At 46.1% G+C, this 16,205-nt stretch overlaps 1 protein-coding gene across 4 annotated transcripts in view; it reads right to left on the bottom strand.

Annotated features, from left to right (window-relative positions):
- LOC135102977 (tropomyosin-1, isoforms 33/34-like) overlaps positions 1–16,205 on the bottom strand; it is an 87,281-nt gene that overhangs the window by 2,891 nt on the left and 68,185 nt on the right. For 2 of the 4 annotated variants that reach the window (XM_064008757.1, XM_064008755.1), the window contains exons 7-11: positions 14,968–15,166; positions 11,452–11,596; positions 5,202–5,318; positions 3,246–3,350; positions 1,694–1,819 (exon numbers count right to left, since the gene is read on the bottom strand). In XM_064008757.1, coding sequence (XP_063864827.1) covers positions 1,694–1,819; positions 3,246–3,350; positions 5,202–5,318; positions 11,452–11,596; positions 14,968–15,166 — 692 coding nt within the window. Of the gene's footprint in view, positions 1–1,693; positions 1,820–3,245; positions 3,351–5,201; positions 5,319–8,199; positions 9,181–11,451; positions 11,597–14,967; positions 15,167–16,205 lie in introns of those variants that run through there. The other 2 variants (XM_064008756.1, XM_064008758.1) reach the window with 2 other exon arrangements.

Here is a 16,205-nt window from a genome sequence, read left to right as displayed (position 1 = left end):
ACGGCAGGCGTGTGATGGTCGCCGCGGCACGGCAGGTGTGTGATGGTCGCCGCGGCACGGCAGGTGTGTGATGGTCGCCGCGGCACGGCAGGTGTGGTGGTCGCCGCGGCACGGTAGGTGTGTGGTGGTCAGCACAGTACAGCAGGTCGTGCAAGGCATGCATATTCATGCGTTGGACACATGACGTAAGTAACATCAAATACAATCACACGGTAGTCAGATCACAGGGACCTCAAGCTCCACGCGACGTGTACGTGATCCGCCCCTCAGTCAAGAGGCGGCAGGCAGCACTCCCGTGACAGCTTCATCATTCTGAGGTGGTTTTAGATAACAGGAACTTGACCCCGAATGTGCGACAACACTTTCACGCATAATGAGATAATAATAGTCTCAAGTGGACGCCATGCAGGTAAGAGGCACTCCTGCACGCGAGCAGTGAGTGGCGGGAGAAGAGAAGCATTCACAGAGGAGTGTTAGGCAAGGAGGCCGCACCCTGGCCTTCCTCCCTCACCACTCTGGCCGGCATGACTGGTACTCAGGAAACATTTTTTTGCTAGAGTAACTGAAGCAGAAACTTTGCTCTCCCTGCCTCCTGCCTGGGTGAAAACACGGCCTTGTTGTGGAGTTGTTGTTGGAACACTTAACGCATTGTGGGAGGCTTTGTCCAGAGTCGCTAATGTGCGGGGCGTCCCAGAAACTCGAGCCGTCCAATTCCATCCAAGTACAGTGGCTTGAGTGACTGCGATGGAATGCACAATAGTTTCCCTAAGTCATAATCACTTGTAAATACCTGACGCTTGCCGGAACTGGAGGTCAAACAATTATTAAATTAAACTCTGGCCAGTCAAAATACTTTAAATTTGTCACGCGCGAAAAAAAATAAAAGTTACCATGAGCGCAATGAAGTAAAGTTTATTTCACGGAGCACCTCGCGTGCACTCGCACTGGAAATGTTGATAATGACACTCGCATGACCTTGGAGAGGGGTAGAGACCAGCAGAGGGGGGTGGGAGGCTGTTTGGACCTGCAGGTGTGTGGAGCTGCAGGTGTGCATTAGCAAGTGTGTTGGAAGTAAAGGCGAGTTGTGAAGGTACGAAGGGTACACTGAAGCGTGGGAGCGGTACAGATGTGAGAGTGGGATAATGATGGCGGAGATGCGGTAGTGGTACGACACGTGCACTGGAGACATGTGTGGGAAAGACAGGTGTATGAGTGAGCCATGCGTGAAACCTGCACACACGCTCTGGTGGGTGAAAAATTTGACATGCGCTTTGACAATTATGTATCTGTGTAAGAGGTGCAGGAAATGAAACATAAAGCACGTGCCAAGATGCAGTGGAATAGAAGCACGAAATAATGATGACAACAGGTGTGTGTGTGTGTGTGTGTGTGTGTGTGTGTGTGTGTGTGTGTGTGTGTGTGTGTGTGTAAATATGCAAAGAAAACATTAGATTAAAACAAGATTGGAACTAATACAACAACAACAACAACAACAACAACAACAACAACAACAACAACAACAACAACAACAACAACAACAACAACACACACACACACACACACACACACACACACACACCTCCATACCTACATCACCCGACACAACGAAAAGGTTAACACATGCAAAAGGAAAACCAGACTAAAGTTTTGAAAAGTACACCCCAAACATCTGTACACTTCTTCTAATACTCACATCTCCAGCCTCCACCTTGACTACCTGGCCCTCCGTCACCATCATCTTGGCCAGCTCCTCAACGTTGAAGTCCTCAGTCCTCAGGGTAGAGTCTAGCTCGATATCCATTCCCCAAAGCTCCTTCACCTGACGAGACATGGAAGGGAGAATGACTAAGGAAGGTAAGGTAATGAAGGATGGGATGTGAAAGGAGGAAGTGTATAGATGGAAGAAGATAACGAAGGAAGGGAAGTTGGCGGATGAAGGAAGAATGACAGAGAGTGAAGTGAAAGAAGAGTAACGATAGAAAGTAAGGTAAAGGAGGAAGGAAGAACCAAATATAAAGGGAAATGAAAGAGGGAAAGAATAACTGAAAAAGAAAGTGTACTCGTAATAACGGAGGAAAGAAAGAGAGGAGAGGATGGCAAAAGAAGGGAGTTAAAGTGAAACAGGAACGGAAGCGACGAAGGGATAAATGAAGAGAGGATGGGTAGTGAAGGAAAGGAAGAGGAAGATGGCTGGCAGAAGAAAGGATGAGAAGGTGACGGAAAAATGGATGAAGGAAAGGAGACAAAGGTGAGTGGAGACGAAGAAAAGGAAGAGAGGACTAGTAACAAAGGAAGGAGAGTGAAAGAGAGCGAGCGAGCGAGCGGGGGGAGAGAGAGAGAGAGAGAGAGAGAGAGAGAGAGAGAGAGAGAGAGAGAGAGAGAGAGAGAGAGAGAGAGAGAGAGAGAGAGAGAGAGAGAGCGAGCGAGCGAGCGAGCGAGCGTGGGGGAGAGAGAGAGAGAGAGAGAGAGAGAGAGAGAGAGAGAGAGAGAGAGAGAGAGAGAGAGAGAGAGAGAGAGAGAGAGAGAGAATATATCCTGCTTCATATCTGTCCCCACGGCTCCTCTATTTTGTAAGGAAGAGGAATAGAAGGGAGAGCGAGGGGAGGATGAGAGGGCGAGGCGCGGGACTGAAGAGGAGAGAGAGGAGAGAGAAAATGAGAAATACGATGGAGAGAGAGAGAGAGAGAGAGAGAGAGAGAGAGAGAGAGAGAGAGAGAGAGAGAGAGAGAGAGAGAGAGAGAGAGAGAGAGAGAGAGAGAGAGAGAGAGAGAGAGAGAGAGAAGAAAAGGAAAGGCAAGAAGAAAAAAAGTGGAAGGAGAGAAGAAGGGAAAGGAGGGTTAAATCTTTTTTTGCCTTAGACATAATTTAATGATATATGCATGCTATAAAACATACATTTTCCTTTATTATTTCAAATCTTATCCGTGTTTAGGCCTGATGGAGGAACATGTAGATTCCGTAACGTCGCATTAACCCTTTCACTGCAACACGAAACAATTAGCAGCACTAGAGACAACGCGTGAAGTCTTTATAAGCATCTACAAGAAAATTATGAATGAAAAAGAATACATTTTGCAATTTCTTCCCAGATTGAAGATTGGATGTGGCTGTAGAACAAGTAAAGATGTCTCAGTATGATTGGTAATTAGGGAAACGTGTACCAAGTGGCAGTATATATTTCAACCCTGGTCTTGGTCTCCATTCCAAAGTGTACTATTTTCACGACCATTCACCACCACCATTACCTTCTCCTGAATGAGGCGCACACGTTCCCGCCTCAGCTCCAGTGTCTTGTCCTTGACCTTCTCGTTGATGTCGTTCAGGTCCTTCATGATGGTTGTGTTGATCACCTGACGCACACATAGGGAAAGTTACCACTGTTACTACATCAATAATATTACCTTTCCTCTTTTTGTTTTGCGGAAAGAAGCGTAATTTTGTAAAAGGCAGAAACGAGAAAGGGATCAACATGTATAGAAAAAGTCAGAGGAAGTAATGGTAGAGAAAAAAAGAAAAAAAAACTATTACCTCTTCTGTTGTACTTCTTGAATTTTACTTTCACTTTACCATGAAAAAAAAAAATGTTATAAAGGGGGAATGAAGAAGTGTAAAGTGGATTTGAACAAATAAGAAAAGAAGAAGAAAAAAAGAGGATAAAAATGTTAGAAAGAACTTATGCTTGTAGATCTAAAGCGGAAGGTGAAAAACTGAGGGGAATACCTGGAGAGGGAAGGGCAGAAGGTGTTACGAAGCACTGTATAACGGAGGACGTAAAATACAAGATACAAAGTGTGTGTAGATAGATATACTGGTACACAGAGCGAAGTGCAGCGACACACAACTGATAAATGGGACCTGAAATGCACTGAAGCAGTCCAGGTGAACCAACTGCAGCTCGTTTGGTCCTTGCCTGCCAAGAGTGAAGACGAAGGGCTAATGTTTTGCTTCTTCGCGCGTCAGAGAGGCTGGTCAAGAGCAAGGAAATAGAGAAAACAGCCCGCTCAGTTTGATGTTCACTAAATGTTACTTGTAGAAATAATCCTCCCTAAAAAATAGAGTCCAATTTTAGTTCCGGAGGAGTCTTGATACTCCTTTGCATAATAATGTAATGCATTTGTATTTACGTTGTTTATTTTGTTTATTACCTTCATTCTTTTCTGTTTTTGTGTTGTTTCTTTTTATTTTCTTTCTCGGATTTTACCTCTGTGTGGCAAAAGAAAATAGACAAAAAAATTACGTATTAAAAAAATGGCAAGGTTTACATACACCTGTTTCAGTTTCATGTTTTCCGACGCAGGTTTTTATCGTAACATCGCGGCACGAACGAAGCATCAATGGCACGAACTCAATAACAAAAAGTGAAAACAGGGGAGCGTGGTAGGAGAGACGCTCACTGACTCCATTTCGCTGTGAACAAAATCCAACTTTCACCGCAGGCTAGAATTTATTTGGTATCCTCTTGCTTCACCAGAAATGACATGATGGCTGTCAGGCGTCGGGTTACACAGGGAAAGGTACACGGATTAAAATATGCCCTTGTTTTCATGTCATGTTATGCTTTTATGTCCTTACTGCCTTCTCTTTTTGTTTTTTTACCATCATGACATGCCAGTGTTGTATTTTGGGACAAAGAGCAACGGTGGGACATTATTGTTGAAGGTCACTGGATTCTAGACGGCGCGTTTCCACCTCCCGTCCAAAGATGGAACGCTAAAGAGCATCACAGCATAACAGAGAGCGTGTTTTCCGTCTCTCGCTCTCTATCATCCACTCCTTCCAACGCACACTCCACTCCCTGGATTTTAACGCTGCACAGGTAGTTGTATGTTTGTTGACATTTAAACCATACAACCTGGATCCGTAGAATTTTTAGATTCATGGAGCAATCTGGCCGTCTACTGTACATATGTTTGTCTTTTGTATGTTTTATTCCGCGCTGGCTGAAGGGTTGGAGCGATACGATGCGGGGCGGGGAAGGATAGGAATAGAATATGAGATTGCAAGACGAGGCTGAACAAAGCGGGACGAGGATTGGAGCCAAGTTGAGGCAACAGGGACGAGGCACATGGGAAGGAAAGCGAGGCATGAACAGCACTGTGTGAGACAAGAGAAAGCACAGACTAGACTAAACAGGATTGGATAGTTTGAGGCGGGACAGGAGACAGGGATGGGCGGAATGAGAGAAAGAGTTGTGTCCTCACCGTGTCGAACCACTGAAGGAGGGCGTTGGCTCGCTTGTGTGTGGTGGAGTAGCAGGCCTGGGCGTGGTCGTGCCTATCGTTGCTCTGCATGTCCGTGAACACGTACTCCGTGGCCTGCTGGGAGGGAGGCTTGGTCATGCAGGTGTGTGTGTGTGTGTTTATGTATGTGTGTGTGTGTGTGTGTGTGTGTGTGTGTGTGTGCTGGCTATCTGAAGTGAAGCGTACGGGGAAGACTGTGTTGCAATCTCCTATGACGTCAATGCGTGTGTCTGTTTGAAAAAAGAAACCTTCATATTTTATAGAGCTACAAAAAGGAAGGCTCGTAGGTGCTGTGTCTTCCTACACTAGTTTTAACACCATTCAAACCCAGTGAGATAAAACACTGCATGGAGCGGTCCTGGAACTCCCCTTCTGAAAGAGTTTTAGTCGAAAGAAAAAGAGGAAACATTGATCGCAGGGTAGACTTTTCTAGACAGTGTTCTGCGTGTGACTGCACCTTGTAGTGTTTACTTACTGTATATCTACCGTGTGTTTCCAGTATCCTCCAGTGTTTTGTTTTCTGTAATAATTATCCTGACTGCTGTTCTCTGCCATGTTAGGTAATGTAGTGTGGTGGAGGGTACTTTAGTGGTGGTGGTGCTGCTGGTGGGGAGGAGGGAGGGAAGACAGGCACTGTAGTGGTGGTGATGGTCGTGGTGGTGACCAGTGGCCGGTGTACTACATGTGTTTCCTGTCCCCTTCCCTCCTTCCTTCCTCACTGTCACAGCACATACACCTATAAAAGTATCTTCATTCCTCAGATTCCAGTGGGACTTGCAATGTGTCGCTGTGCTAGCTGTCTGAGTGTGTGAGGCACGTGGTGTGTGTTTCCTTCGTGGATTCCACCACCAAGAGACACAAAACCCTCAGGAAGCACACTCGTAATGCCTCAAGGCTAGAGAGGCAGGGAGTGAAGATACCTTGTTTATTATAATTGACTGGATGGCACAGATGTAGGTTAAATTACCAGAAATAACAAGGTATTCTAGACAGTCAAGACGAAAAGATAGTAGTAATTACTTTTATGCAACATGAACAACACAAAAAAAACACACTTGCACTTCTATAATGTAATGGAAAAAAAAATTTACTAGTCACTTAAAAAGAAAAAAAAAGAAAAACACTTGTAACTACTCGTATGAAAAGAAAAAAATACTAGTAGCTCCAGTAACAATAATAATTCTGGCACTTACTACAATGCAGAAAGAAAACAATGAAAACTATTACGCAAAAGAAGAAAAGAATTATACTAACAGCCACAATCACATTAAAGAAAAAAAAACTGTAAAAAACCTGAAATTACTCCTATGTAAGAAAAAAATAATACTAGTAGCTACAGTAACAAAAACAATTCTGACACTTACTATAATGCAGAAAGAAGAACATAAATATAAACCACTACATATAAGAAAAAAAAACACAATCAGCCGCTACACACAAATTAGAAATACACCAAACACAAGCGACAAGGACACATGAACACCAGTAAGAGAGAGAAAGATATCTGTAGAATGAGGAGTCACATTAACCTCACGTCTCCCCAAGCACGCCACACACAGGTTCTCCACGGGGTGACAACAATGGCTTGGATAGAGAACCACCACTCAGGCACCCAGCAACCCATCCCAGCCCGCACCCCAGCTGCTCAAGGGCGTCGCCACTCAGCCTCAGCTCCTGCCTCAGCCGTGGAGTGTGTGCAGACAGGCTTCATGCACACCCACGCATGACTGAGGTGCTGGAATGCCACGCGTGAGTAAATGGTGGGGAGAGAGAGAGAGAGAGAGAGAGAGAGAGAGAGAGAGAGAGAGAGAGAGAGAGAGAGAGAGAGAGAGAGAGAGAGAGAGAGAGAGAGAGAGAGAGAGAGAGAGAGAGAGAGAGAGAGAGAGAGAGAGAGAGAGAGAGAGAGAGAGAGAGAGAGAGAGAGAGAATTGCGTGTGTGTGTGTGTGTGTGTGTGTGTGTGTGTGTGTGTGTGTGTGTGTGTGTGTGTGTGTGTGTGTGTGTGTGTGTGTGTGTATATGTAGGAAAAGTGATCAAGTTGTAAAATTACTCAGGTCATGCAAACTCGTCACGGACACGAGCACACAAAGAGACAGGCAACAGACACACGTCACTACGCCACTTACTACAGTCATGCACGAGAGGTGGACATGCAAGGCTGGCAGGCAGGGAGCAGAGAACACGGGCAGGGAGATGCAAAAAGACAGGAGAAATGGAAGGGACGACACAGCTGGACACTTGCACTAATAGAAACACGTACTACACACTGGACGCACAATGAAGACCAGAGAACGACGATGAACTAAAGACCAAACCAAGACTAGCAGCACTTTGACATCGGAAAAAAAAAAAACACCACAGCGAGGGAGAGACGGAGGGCGGCGGCGGAGACTTACGCAGTGTGCTCTGCTTTTATTAATTACAAACAAATCACCGTATTCAAAAACATGATGGAACCGCGCAAGTCTACATCTCATTCTCATTCCATTACACCAGCGAGGAAGGGAGCGAGTGAAGGTAACTACTCGTAAGTGTATAAAGTTCTATTTGCAGAGCACGCCACCAGCAAAGGCCGCCGCCCTCCTGGGAGAAGCTTCGTTTACCTTGTGGGGTGGCGGAGGAAGGGCGCCGCCAGCAACACAGGGGCGCGAGAGGTGGGGAGGGAAAACCAGGTCAGTCTTAAGGTATTATTTAAAGCTGCTAATCACACACTGATTTATTATAAGGAAGAGGAGGAGGAGGAGGAGGAGGAAGAGCAGTTGCAGGAGGAGGAGGAGGAGGAGGAGGAGGAGGAGGAGGAGGAGGAGGAGGAGGAGGAGGAAGAGGAGGAGGAGGAGGAGGAGGAGGAGGAGGAGGAGGAGGAGGAGGAGGAGGAGGAGGAGGAGGAGGAGGAGGAGGAGGAGGAGGAGGAGGAGGAGGAAGAGGAAGAGGAAGAGGAAGAGGAGGAGGAGGAGGAGGAGGAGGAGGAGGAGGAGGAGGAGGAGGAGGAGGAGGAGAAAACAAAGGATTAGTAGTTATTGCAAGGAGAGGATGAGGAGGATTAGAGTTAAGAGGCAGGAGAAGAAAGAAAAGGAGGAGAAGCACAAGACAAGCACACACTCTTAGTATTAGCATATACATATCAAAGAATCAAGGAAATCATGATCTCAGGAGTCAGTGGATCTCAACGCGCGGGAGCTTCAGGCGAGACCATAAAGTAAGGATTAAGAGACGTGTTTATGGACTGTCAACACGATCCCACCTCCATTCAGTCAGTGAGGGAAAGGCTTACGAGTGTCCAGCCGCCACCACACCTGCCTGAGCCATCCCACACCTGCTCTCGCACGTCCAAACCCTCCAAGTGATCAAGGTTTACCGAAGGAGGTTCACGATACGGCAAGGCAGACACGCCAAAGAGGAGACAGCGACTGAAGGGAATGTGGGAGGTGGTGGTGATATTAACGAGGGCAGTGAACACCGACGATGCGACGTGAAAGGTGGGACGTGTTGTATGCCAAGTAAAAAGTGAACATCTACGGAAACTGACATTGAGACGTAGGTGAAAATTTTATTATGTACATTATATATATAGTGGACACCATTAAGGGATTACGTGAGAGGTGAGAAGTGACGACAACAAGTGTACTTACATCAAATACGAGTGAACACCGATTGGAAATAACATTAATTAATATTTGTACAGCTAGGGAAGTTTACGGTGTGTAAGAGTGAACACATAGGTGGTGAGGAGCTAATGAGGTGAAGGATACAGGTGAGAGGTACATGACCCAACAGTTTAGGTGAGAGAGAAAAAAAAAAAGGAGGAGGAGGGCAAGGAGGAGGAGGAGGAGAGGCAGCCATGACAGGAATGGTCCCTCCCTCCCTTCCCCACTCGGCCCCTGCAGCACACACCGTCCTGAGCCCAGCGGAGGCCGGCGAGGCGGAGCAGGTGTGGTCGTCCAGCTGTTCAGGTACACAAGGGTTACCATTATACAGGTACAAGGCGCGGCTGCACTGGACGGTCATGTGACGGGAACTGTGACGAGCCGGAGACTACTAAGGGACTAAGTGACAGGTAGGGTGTGTGGTAAAAATATGAGGCCATGATGGTGGGGGTGGCAGGATGGAGCGTGACATGTAACATAAAGAACATTTGTCATGTAACGCGGACACGGTGGGGGAGGCAGCTGGCGGCGAGCGGCAGGAGGCAGTGCTAGGTTACGTCACGGCTGCAGTGCGAGTATTAACCCTTTCACTGCTAGACAACTCCAGTTCAGAATAATCCTTTTGACCCTTTTCTTGTAGGGGCTGGCAGCTCGGGGTACCTTTTTTCGTAGACCTAAGACAGTACTCCTCTTGTATGATAATAAAAAGAAGACACAAACTTTTGTACTACAGTCTCTTACTTATGTAATTCTGCAACAGCAAAAAAAAAAAAAAAAAACATAACCTACTCTTTTTTCCTCTCTCTATATATCCATGCAAATATATTTTACAGTGCTCTGAATATAAACAGAGAATAACTATAACAGGAGAGGGGCTAACGACCTTATGCCGCTCACCTACAGATAACCTGAGAGCTAGACGGGCGCAAATAACATAAAGTGACACGTAGAAATCCTATACACACACATCAATCTGTATTTCTGTATATATTTCAGCCTTCAGCCTAAGAGAGCACATTTCTACGATCTAGTGACCACCAAAGGATCAGAAGGTCGAGGCTGCAGGTGAAACGTGAGTCCAAAGGGAGGGTATTCAAGACAACATGGGAAAGTAAGATAAGAGTCTTGATTCCAGCATCACATCATCCAGTCCCATTCAGCGTCCTTAGGGAGGAGCTGAGCCATGAAACAAGTCCTAAAAGTCTCACGAGAGGTTTGTCTATCCTCGCCCCATCTCTCCCTTGCATCCTTCACCACCCTCCAGCTTTACCCCGTATTCAGAAACGCTTTGCTCTCTTACCACGACTATTTTCAAAGGCTCCAGAGATGATTAGTTGGGCTTTTTCCTTGTTCCTCCTTTTAATAATGTAGATATCTTGTTAGTGTCTCACCAGAACCGCAAAAGCACCCTTAAAAACTCGTGTAGCTTCAAATAGTTCCTTTTGAAAATAGTGAAGGTGTGGCGCAGGAGTGTTTCAGAATATGGTCCTTAGACGGCCAGGAGGAAAGTTACCGCCGCTGCCCAGACTTGTCCCCGCCATCATGTTCCCTGCAAGTCCCGCCTTTGTCAGCTTAGCACTATTCTCCTTAATCACCTCCAGGCAGTCTCTCTCACTCTCTCTCTCTCTCTCTCTCTCTCTCTCTCTCTCTCTCTCTCTCTCTCTCTCTCTCTCTCTCTCTCTCTCTCTCTCTCTCTCTCTCTCTCTCTCTCTCTCTCCGCCTTAGATGTCTCCTCCATTGCTCGCTATTTTTATCGCTCCCTTTCATCTCCTTCCTCCTGCAACTCATCTTCACTTTCCTAAATCATCTCCGTTCCTCGACATTCATCTTGCCCGCCCTCGCTCGCCCACTCTGGTGTTTTCCTACCCCGCCTTTCATGTATTTAAGCAAAGGAATATTCTTGAAGACAAAAAACCAGAGTGCTTGTCTCTTTCATTACACTACATGATTTTTTTCTATATCGTCTCTTCTTTCTCTTCACTCTATTTGCATCACTGGAGGTTTCTCAAAATGCTTCACTCTGTTTTCTTAAAGTTTCCCTGCACCTTCTTTATTTCTTTCCAGTCACCTCATCCTTATAATCTTCCTCTTTTCTCCTCCTCCCCAACACTCTCCGCCACTCTCCTAATGATGCGAGCGAGTGTATTTGTTGTTTTTAACCTTCTACTAATACACTAATGCTCTCCTATATATAGTCCCCTTTACATACTATATTTGTATTATCACGTCTCTCTCTCTCTCTCTCTCTCTCTCTCTCTCTCTCTCTCTCTCTCTCTCTCTCTCTCTCTCTCTCTCTCTCTCTCTCTCTCTCTCTCTCTCTCTCTCTCTCTACACTGCCTCCCGCCACCTCTCCGTTTGCACACCGAAATGAGAGACGTGTGTGTGTGTGTGTGTGTGTGTGTGTGTGTGTGTGTGTGTGTGTGTGTGTGTGTGTGTGTGTGTGTGTGTGTGTGTGTGTGTGTGTGTGTGTGTGTGTGTGTGTGTGTGTGTGTGTGTGTGTGTGTGTGTGTGTGTGTGTGTGTGTGTGTGTGTGTGTGTGCCTGTCGACGCTCTGGGGCAGGTCACCTACTTTGCCAAGTGTCTGCATCTCGCTGGGGTCACAGTAAGGGAACTTAACGTTGTCCAGGTACCGCTGCGCCCCCTGAATGTTCTGCCCCGCCGCCACCAGGTTGTTCCTCGTCTCCGCCGCCACGCTGTACCGGATCTCCAGGTCTCTGTTGAGGATACGAGACTTAGATGTGAGATGTAGCGAGATAGTGAAGGTTAGTGTGAGGTAAGGATGTGGTACTGTTGGAGAGTGTGGTATGGTGTTGTGATGGTGATGGTGTAGGGGAAGGTGGTGAGTGTTAAGAGGTGTAGGAAAGTGTGGTAGTGTGTGGTGATGAGTGTGTTAGGTGTTGTGGTGACGAGTGTTGTTGGTGTTGCGGTGGTGAGTGTGGAAGGTGTTGTGGTGGTGAGTGTGGCAGGTGTGGTGGAGCAGTGGTGACGGTTGTAGGTGTAAATTAGGAGCGTGTAGTGACGCTGTCGGGTGAATGTAATCATAAGGTGCAGAGCGAGTGAGGAACATAGATGATAAAAATAGATAAGCATATAATATAAACATAAGTTTAGGCTAGCAAACCGAGGAATGAATGCAGAGAAGAAGAGGAGAGGAAAGAAGAGAAAGGAAAATACATAGGAAGAAAGGGTTAAAGCTAAATGAACAAAGAAAAGGAAGAAATGAAAGGAAAAATTGAAAGAAAAGGAAGGGGAGAACGAAGATCCAGTTTGCATATACACATCCATCTCTCTCTCTCTCTCTCTCTCTCTCTCTCTCTCTCTCTCTCTCTCTCTGGCAAGTTTACGGCCTCATCTCAGCCCTCCCGCATTTTACCTCCAAAAAAGATAAAGTTCAAAGGGTGAGAAGGAGTCCGTTTCAGTCTTGTTAAATGGCGACTCTCTCTCTCTCTCTCTCTCTCTCTCTCTCTCTCTCTCTCTCTCTCTCTCTCTCTCTCTCTCTCTCTCTCTCTCTCTCTCTCTCTCTCCCTTTTGTCTCTATCCATTCTCCCTTCCATCTCCTCTTTTGGTACCCCATTCCCTCTCTCTCCACCCTCCTTTTCTTTTTCTTACTGTTCCCATCCTCCTTCTCCTCCTCCTCTTCCTCTTCTTGCCGACCACCGTGCAGAGGAAGATAAATGCGAAGATGTAAGAACGAAAGAATACAAGAGAAAGTGATAATTTTGACGGAAACATAAAGGAAATGAAATGTAAGAGAGAGAGAGAGAGAGAGAGAGAGAGAGAGAGAGAGAGAGAGAGAGAGAGAGAGAGAGAGAGAGAGAGAGAGAGAGAGAGAGAGAGAGAGAGAGAGAGAGACTACCCCCTCATCCACCATTCCCTCTCATTCATTTCATTCACTCACTCTCTCTAATTGCTCCCTTGACACATGATTCTCTCTCTCTCTCTCTCTCTCTCTCTCTCTCTCTCTCTCTCTCTCTCTCTCTCTCTCTCCCCTTCCTCTCTCCCTTTCGCCGCGCACTCAGTTGGTGTACGAAATTGCCTAAGGCCGCAACATTACTTTAAGTGGAGCCTTCTTGTTATTGTGGTGGTGGTGGTGGTGGTGGTGGTGATGGTGGTAGTGGTGGTCTCGTTCACTCGTCTCCCTTTCTACCCCCTTAATAGTATTATTATTATTATTATTATTATTATTATTATTATTAGTAGTAGTAGTAGTAGTAGTAGTAGTAGTAGTAGTAGTAGAAAAAATAATACTCAGGTTGCTGCTCCATAAATACAAAGTTACTGTGATGTGTGATGGAGGTAAGAAATAAATGAATGAATGAATGAAAACAAATTCTCTCTCTCTCTCTCTCTCTCTCTCTCTCTCTCTCTCTCTCTCTCTCTCTCTCTCTCTCTCTCTCTCTCTCTCTCGTATTACACACATCAAATAGTAATAGCAAAACACTCTTTATCCGACACTATCTCCCTCCTCCTCCTCCTCCTCCTCTTCCTCCTCCTCCTTCTCCTCCTCCTCCTCCTCCACTCAGGAAAGGACCCTATTCTCGTTCTAATCCTGTACAATTTCTCCGCTTCCTCCTTCCTCCTAATGATCTCTTGCTCCTCCTGCCTCTATGAACTTTTCCTTTTTTCCTTCCTCTTCCTCTTTTTCTTTGTTCTTCTCATCCTTCTCTTACTCCTTGTGCTCCTTCGTCTGTTTCCTCTCTTCCTCTTCCTCCTTGTTCTGTACCTCCGCTTTGTTATTTTTTCCTCCTCTTTCTCCTTTCCCTCCTCCACTCAAACACTCACACGGTGGAATGACAGGGATGTCGCACCACTTCTCCTTTTGTCCAGGCAAGAAAATCACATTTCTGCTCCTTTGCTGTCCCCTTTAGCCGTCCCCTGCTCCCTTTACCCCCCTTCCCGCCTCTTTCATTATGTACTCCGCTTCCCAGTGTCTTCTACAAGTCCATAAAGGAAGCGAGTGAGTCAAAATCATAACTGGTGTTTATCTATCAGAGACTGGCATATTGGTACAAAGAGAAGTGTCACAGCGAATGACCTTAGCCTTGTTGTCTCGCTTCCCAGAGTCTTTTACAAGTCCATAAAGGAAGCGAATGAGTCAAAAGCATAACTGAAGTCCAAATATCAGCGACTGGCCTATTGATACCAAGTATAGGGTGTTTGTGTTAGGCAAGATACGAGTAACATACCTCGGTGCTTTAGAGCGTCTTGACAACCACCTACAGCGTTAAAGGAGACAGGAAGGAGAAGATATGACACAATACTGGCATCCATCACAAGAACTCGATAAAAAAAAACCGCGTCTCGGTGTCCTTGGACGCCTAATTCCATCACTACGATGCTTCCCGCACGGCGTGCTGAATTTTTCGTCATCAATGGAGTTCAGGGAATCTCTGTTCAGTGAAAATGTTCCCACGTTCTTCCTAACAAACAAATGTTCTCACTTTTCCTACCGGCAGTGTATTGGAAGGAGGCAGGGGTGGAGGGAGGCAGGGGTGGAGGGAGTCAGGAATGGAGGGAGCCATGGATGGAGGAAGCCTGAGGTGGAGGGGCGGGGCTTGTTCTCACACTAACACCAAAACTCTATATCTCTGAGTAGTTCACTGAAGCAATTAATGAGATATTTTCTTTATTTCCTAATTTCCTTCAGCGACAGTTGAAGGAAATAATGAATGGGAGAGGCGCTTTCTGCTGTACCATCCTATCTCTTTATCAAGTAGATAATTAAAATTAGTTCCCAATAGCAATACAAGGGGAAGGTCTGTTGCTGTTTGGTTACATAAATCATTGGCTGACTGCTCTTAAGGAGCCGCAAGAACAAGATTATATGATGTCGCCAATGTAATGTAATCTAACCAAACCTAACCTAACCTAACCAAACCTCACCAAACCAAACCAAACCTCACCAAACCAAAGTGGCACCTTCTACTGGCTTTCATTTATTTATCTACTTTATATACTTTTTATTCCCCCCTGACCAAAGCCCCTCTTACATAAAAAATAAACTAAACCTAACCACAAATATAACCCTACTATATAACCCTCCTGCTCCTTCTCCTCACACACACACAAACACACACACACTCACATAGTAGGAATAGTGGGGAGATCCTGCCACTTCTGCACCGCCACGGCCAGCTGCTTGCACGCGTACTCCAGCATCATCTGCGCCTGTCGCCATTTGAAGTTAGCCTCCATGATCCTGCCCCGGTGCGCCTCCAGTTCATCCAGCTCCGCCTCAAGCTGATTCTCCGCCACCGAGCCGTACTCCCCGCCGAACAGCTTGTCTGAGGAAGGGGAGACCGGTGTAATGGGCAGGAAGGGATTAGAGAAGGGGAAAGGGATGGAGGAAAAAAATGAAAGGGGAGGAAACAGAAAGGGTTGTGCAGGAGGGTTGGTGGAAGGGTTGAGAAAGGGAGAAAAGGGGAAGATAGAAGGAAAGAAGGACGTGGAAAGGTAAGAAAAGGAGGGAACGGTTGGTGTCTGTAGGGAAGAGGGGAGAATGGAGGGGAATGGAGGGTGATTATCACAAAGCAGAGGGAGAGGAGGGGAGAGAAGGGCGAGAGATGTGATAGAGGGAAGAGGGAGGAGGGGATAAATGGGAGGGGATGAGAGAGGAAGGGAAGAGAACTACACACATGTGTTTTGAGCAAAGGGTGAGGGTGGGAATGAAAACAGACAGAGAGAGAGAGAGAGAGAGAGAGAGAGAGAGAGAGAGAGAGAGAGAGAGAGAGAGAGAGAGAGAGAGAGAGAGAGAGAGTTATGTGACCTGTGACTAACCTTCCTGCTTTCACTATTCTCGTATTGTTGATGAAAAAAAAAAAAGTTACCGTATTATCGTCGTTTTCTTTTCGTATTATTTTTTATCAGTGTTTATCCCTTCAACATATTATTATTCCCCATTTGCAACCCTCTGCTAACTTTACTCTCTCTCTCTCTCTCTCTCTCTCTCTCTCTCTCTCTCTCTCTCTCTCTCTCTCTCTCTCTCTCTCTCTCTCTCTCTCTCTCTCTCTCCCTCTCCCCTTTCACACTAATTCATCACTACATTCTCTTAGTCTTTATTTTTACACAGATTTATCACTTCCTTCCTCTTCTCCTCTTCCTTTCCTTTCTTCGTGCATGACAAACTTTCATCTCCTTCCCTCATCCTCTTTTCGCTACATTCTTGATAACTCACTCACACACACACACACACACACACACACACACACAACGTAAGAAAGACGCTACATATCCTTTACGTTATACAAATTTGTCATCGTCTCTCACACACTGCATTTTTCCTCTCTCTCTCTCTCTCTCTCTCTCTCTCTCTCTCTCTCTCTC

This window comes from Scylla paramamosain, chromosome 8, assembly GCF_035594125.1.
Source record: "Scylla paramamosain isolate STU-SP2022 chromosome 8, ASM3559412v1, whole genome shotgun sequence".
Lineage (NCBI taxonomy): Eukaryota > Metazoa > Arthropoda > Malacostraca > Decapoda > Portunidae > Scylla > Scylla paramamosain.
The sequence above is the reverse complement of the archived record's forward strand: the minus strand, read 5'-3'. Positions and strand labels throughout refer to the sequence as shown.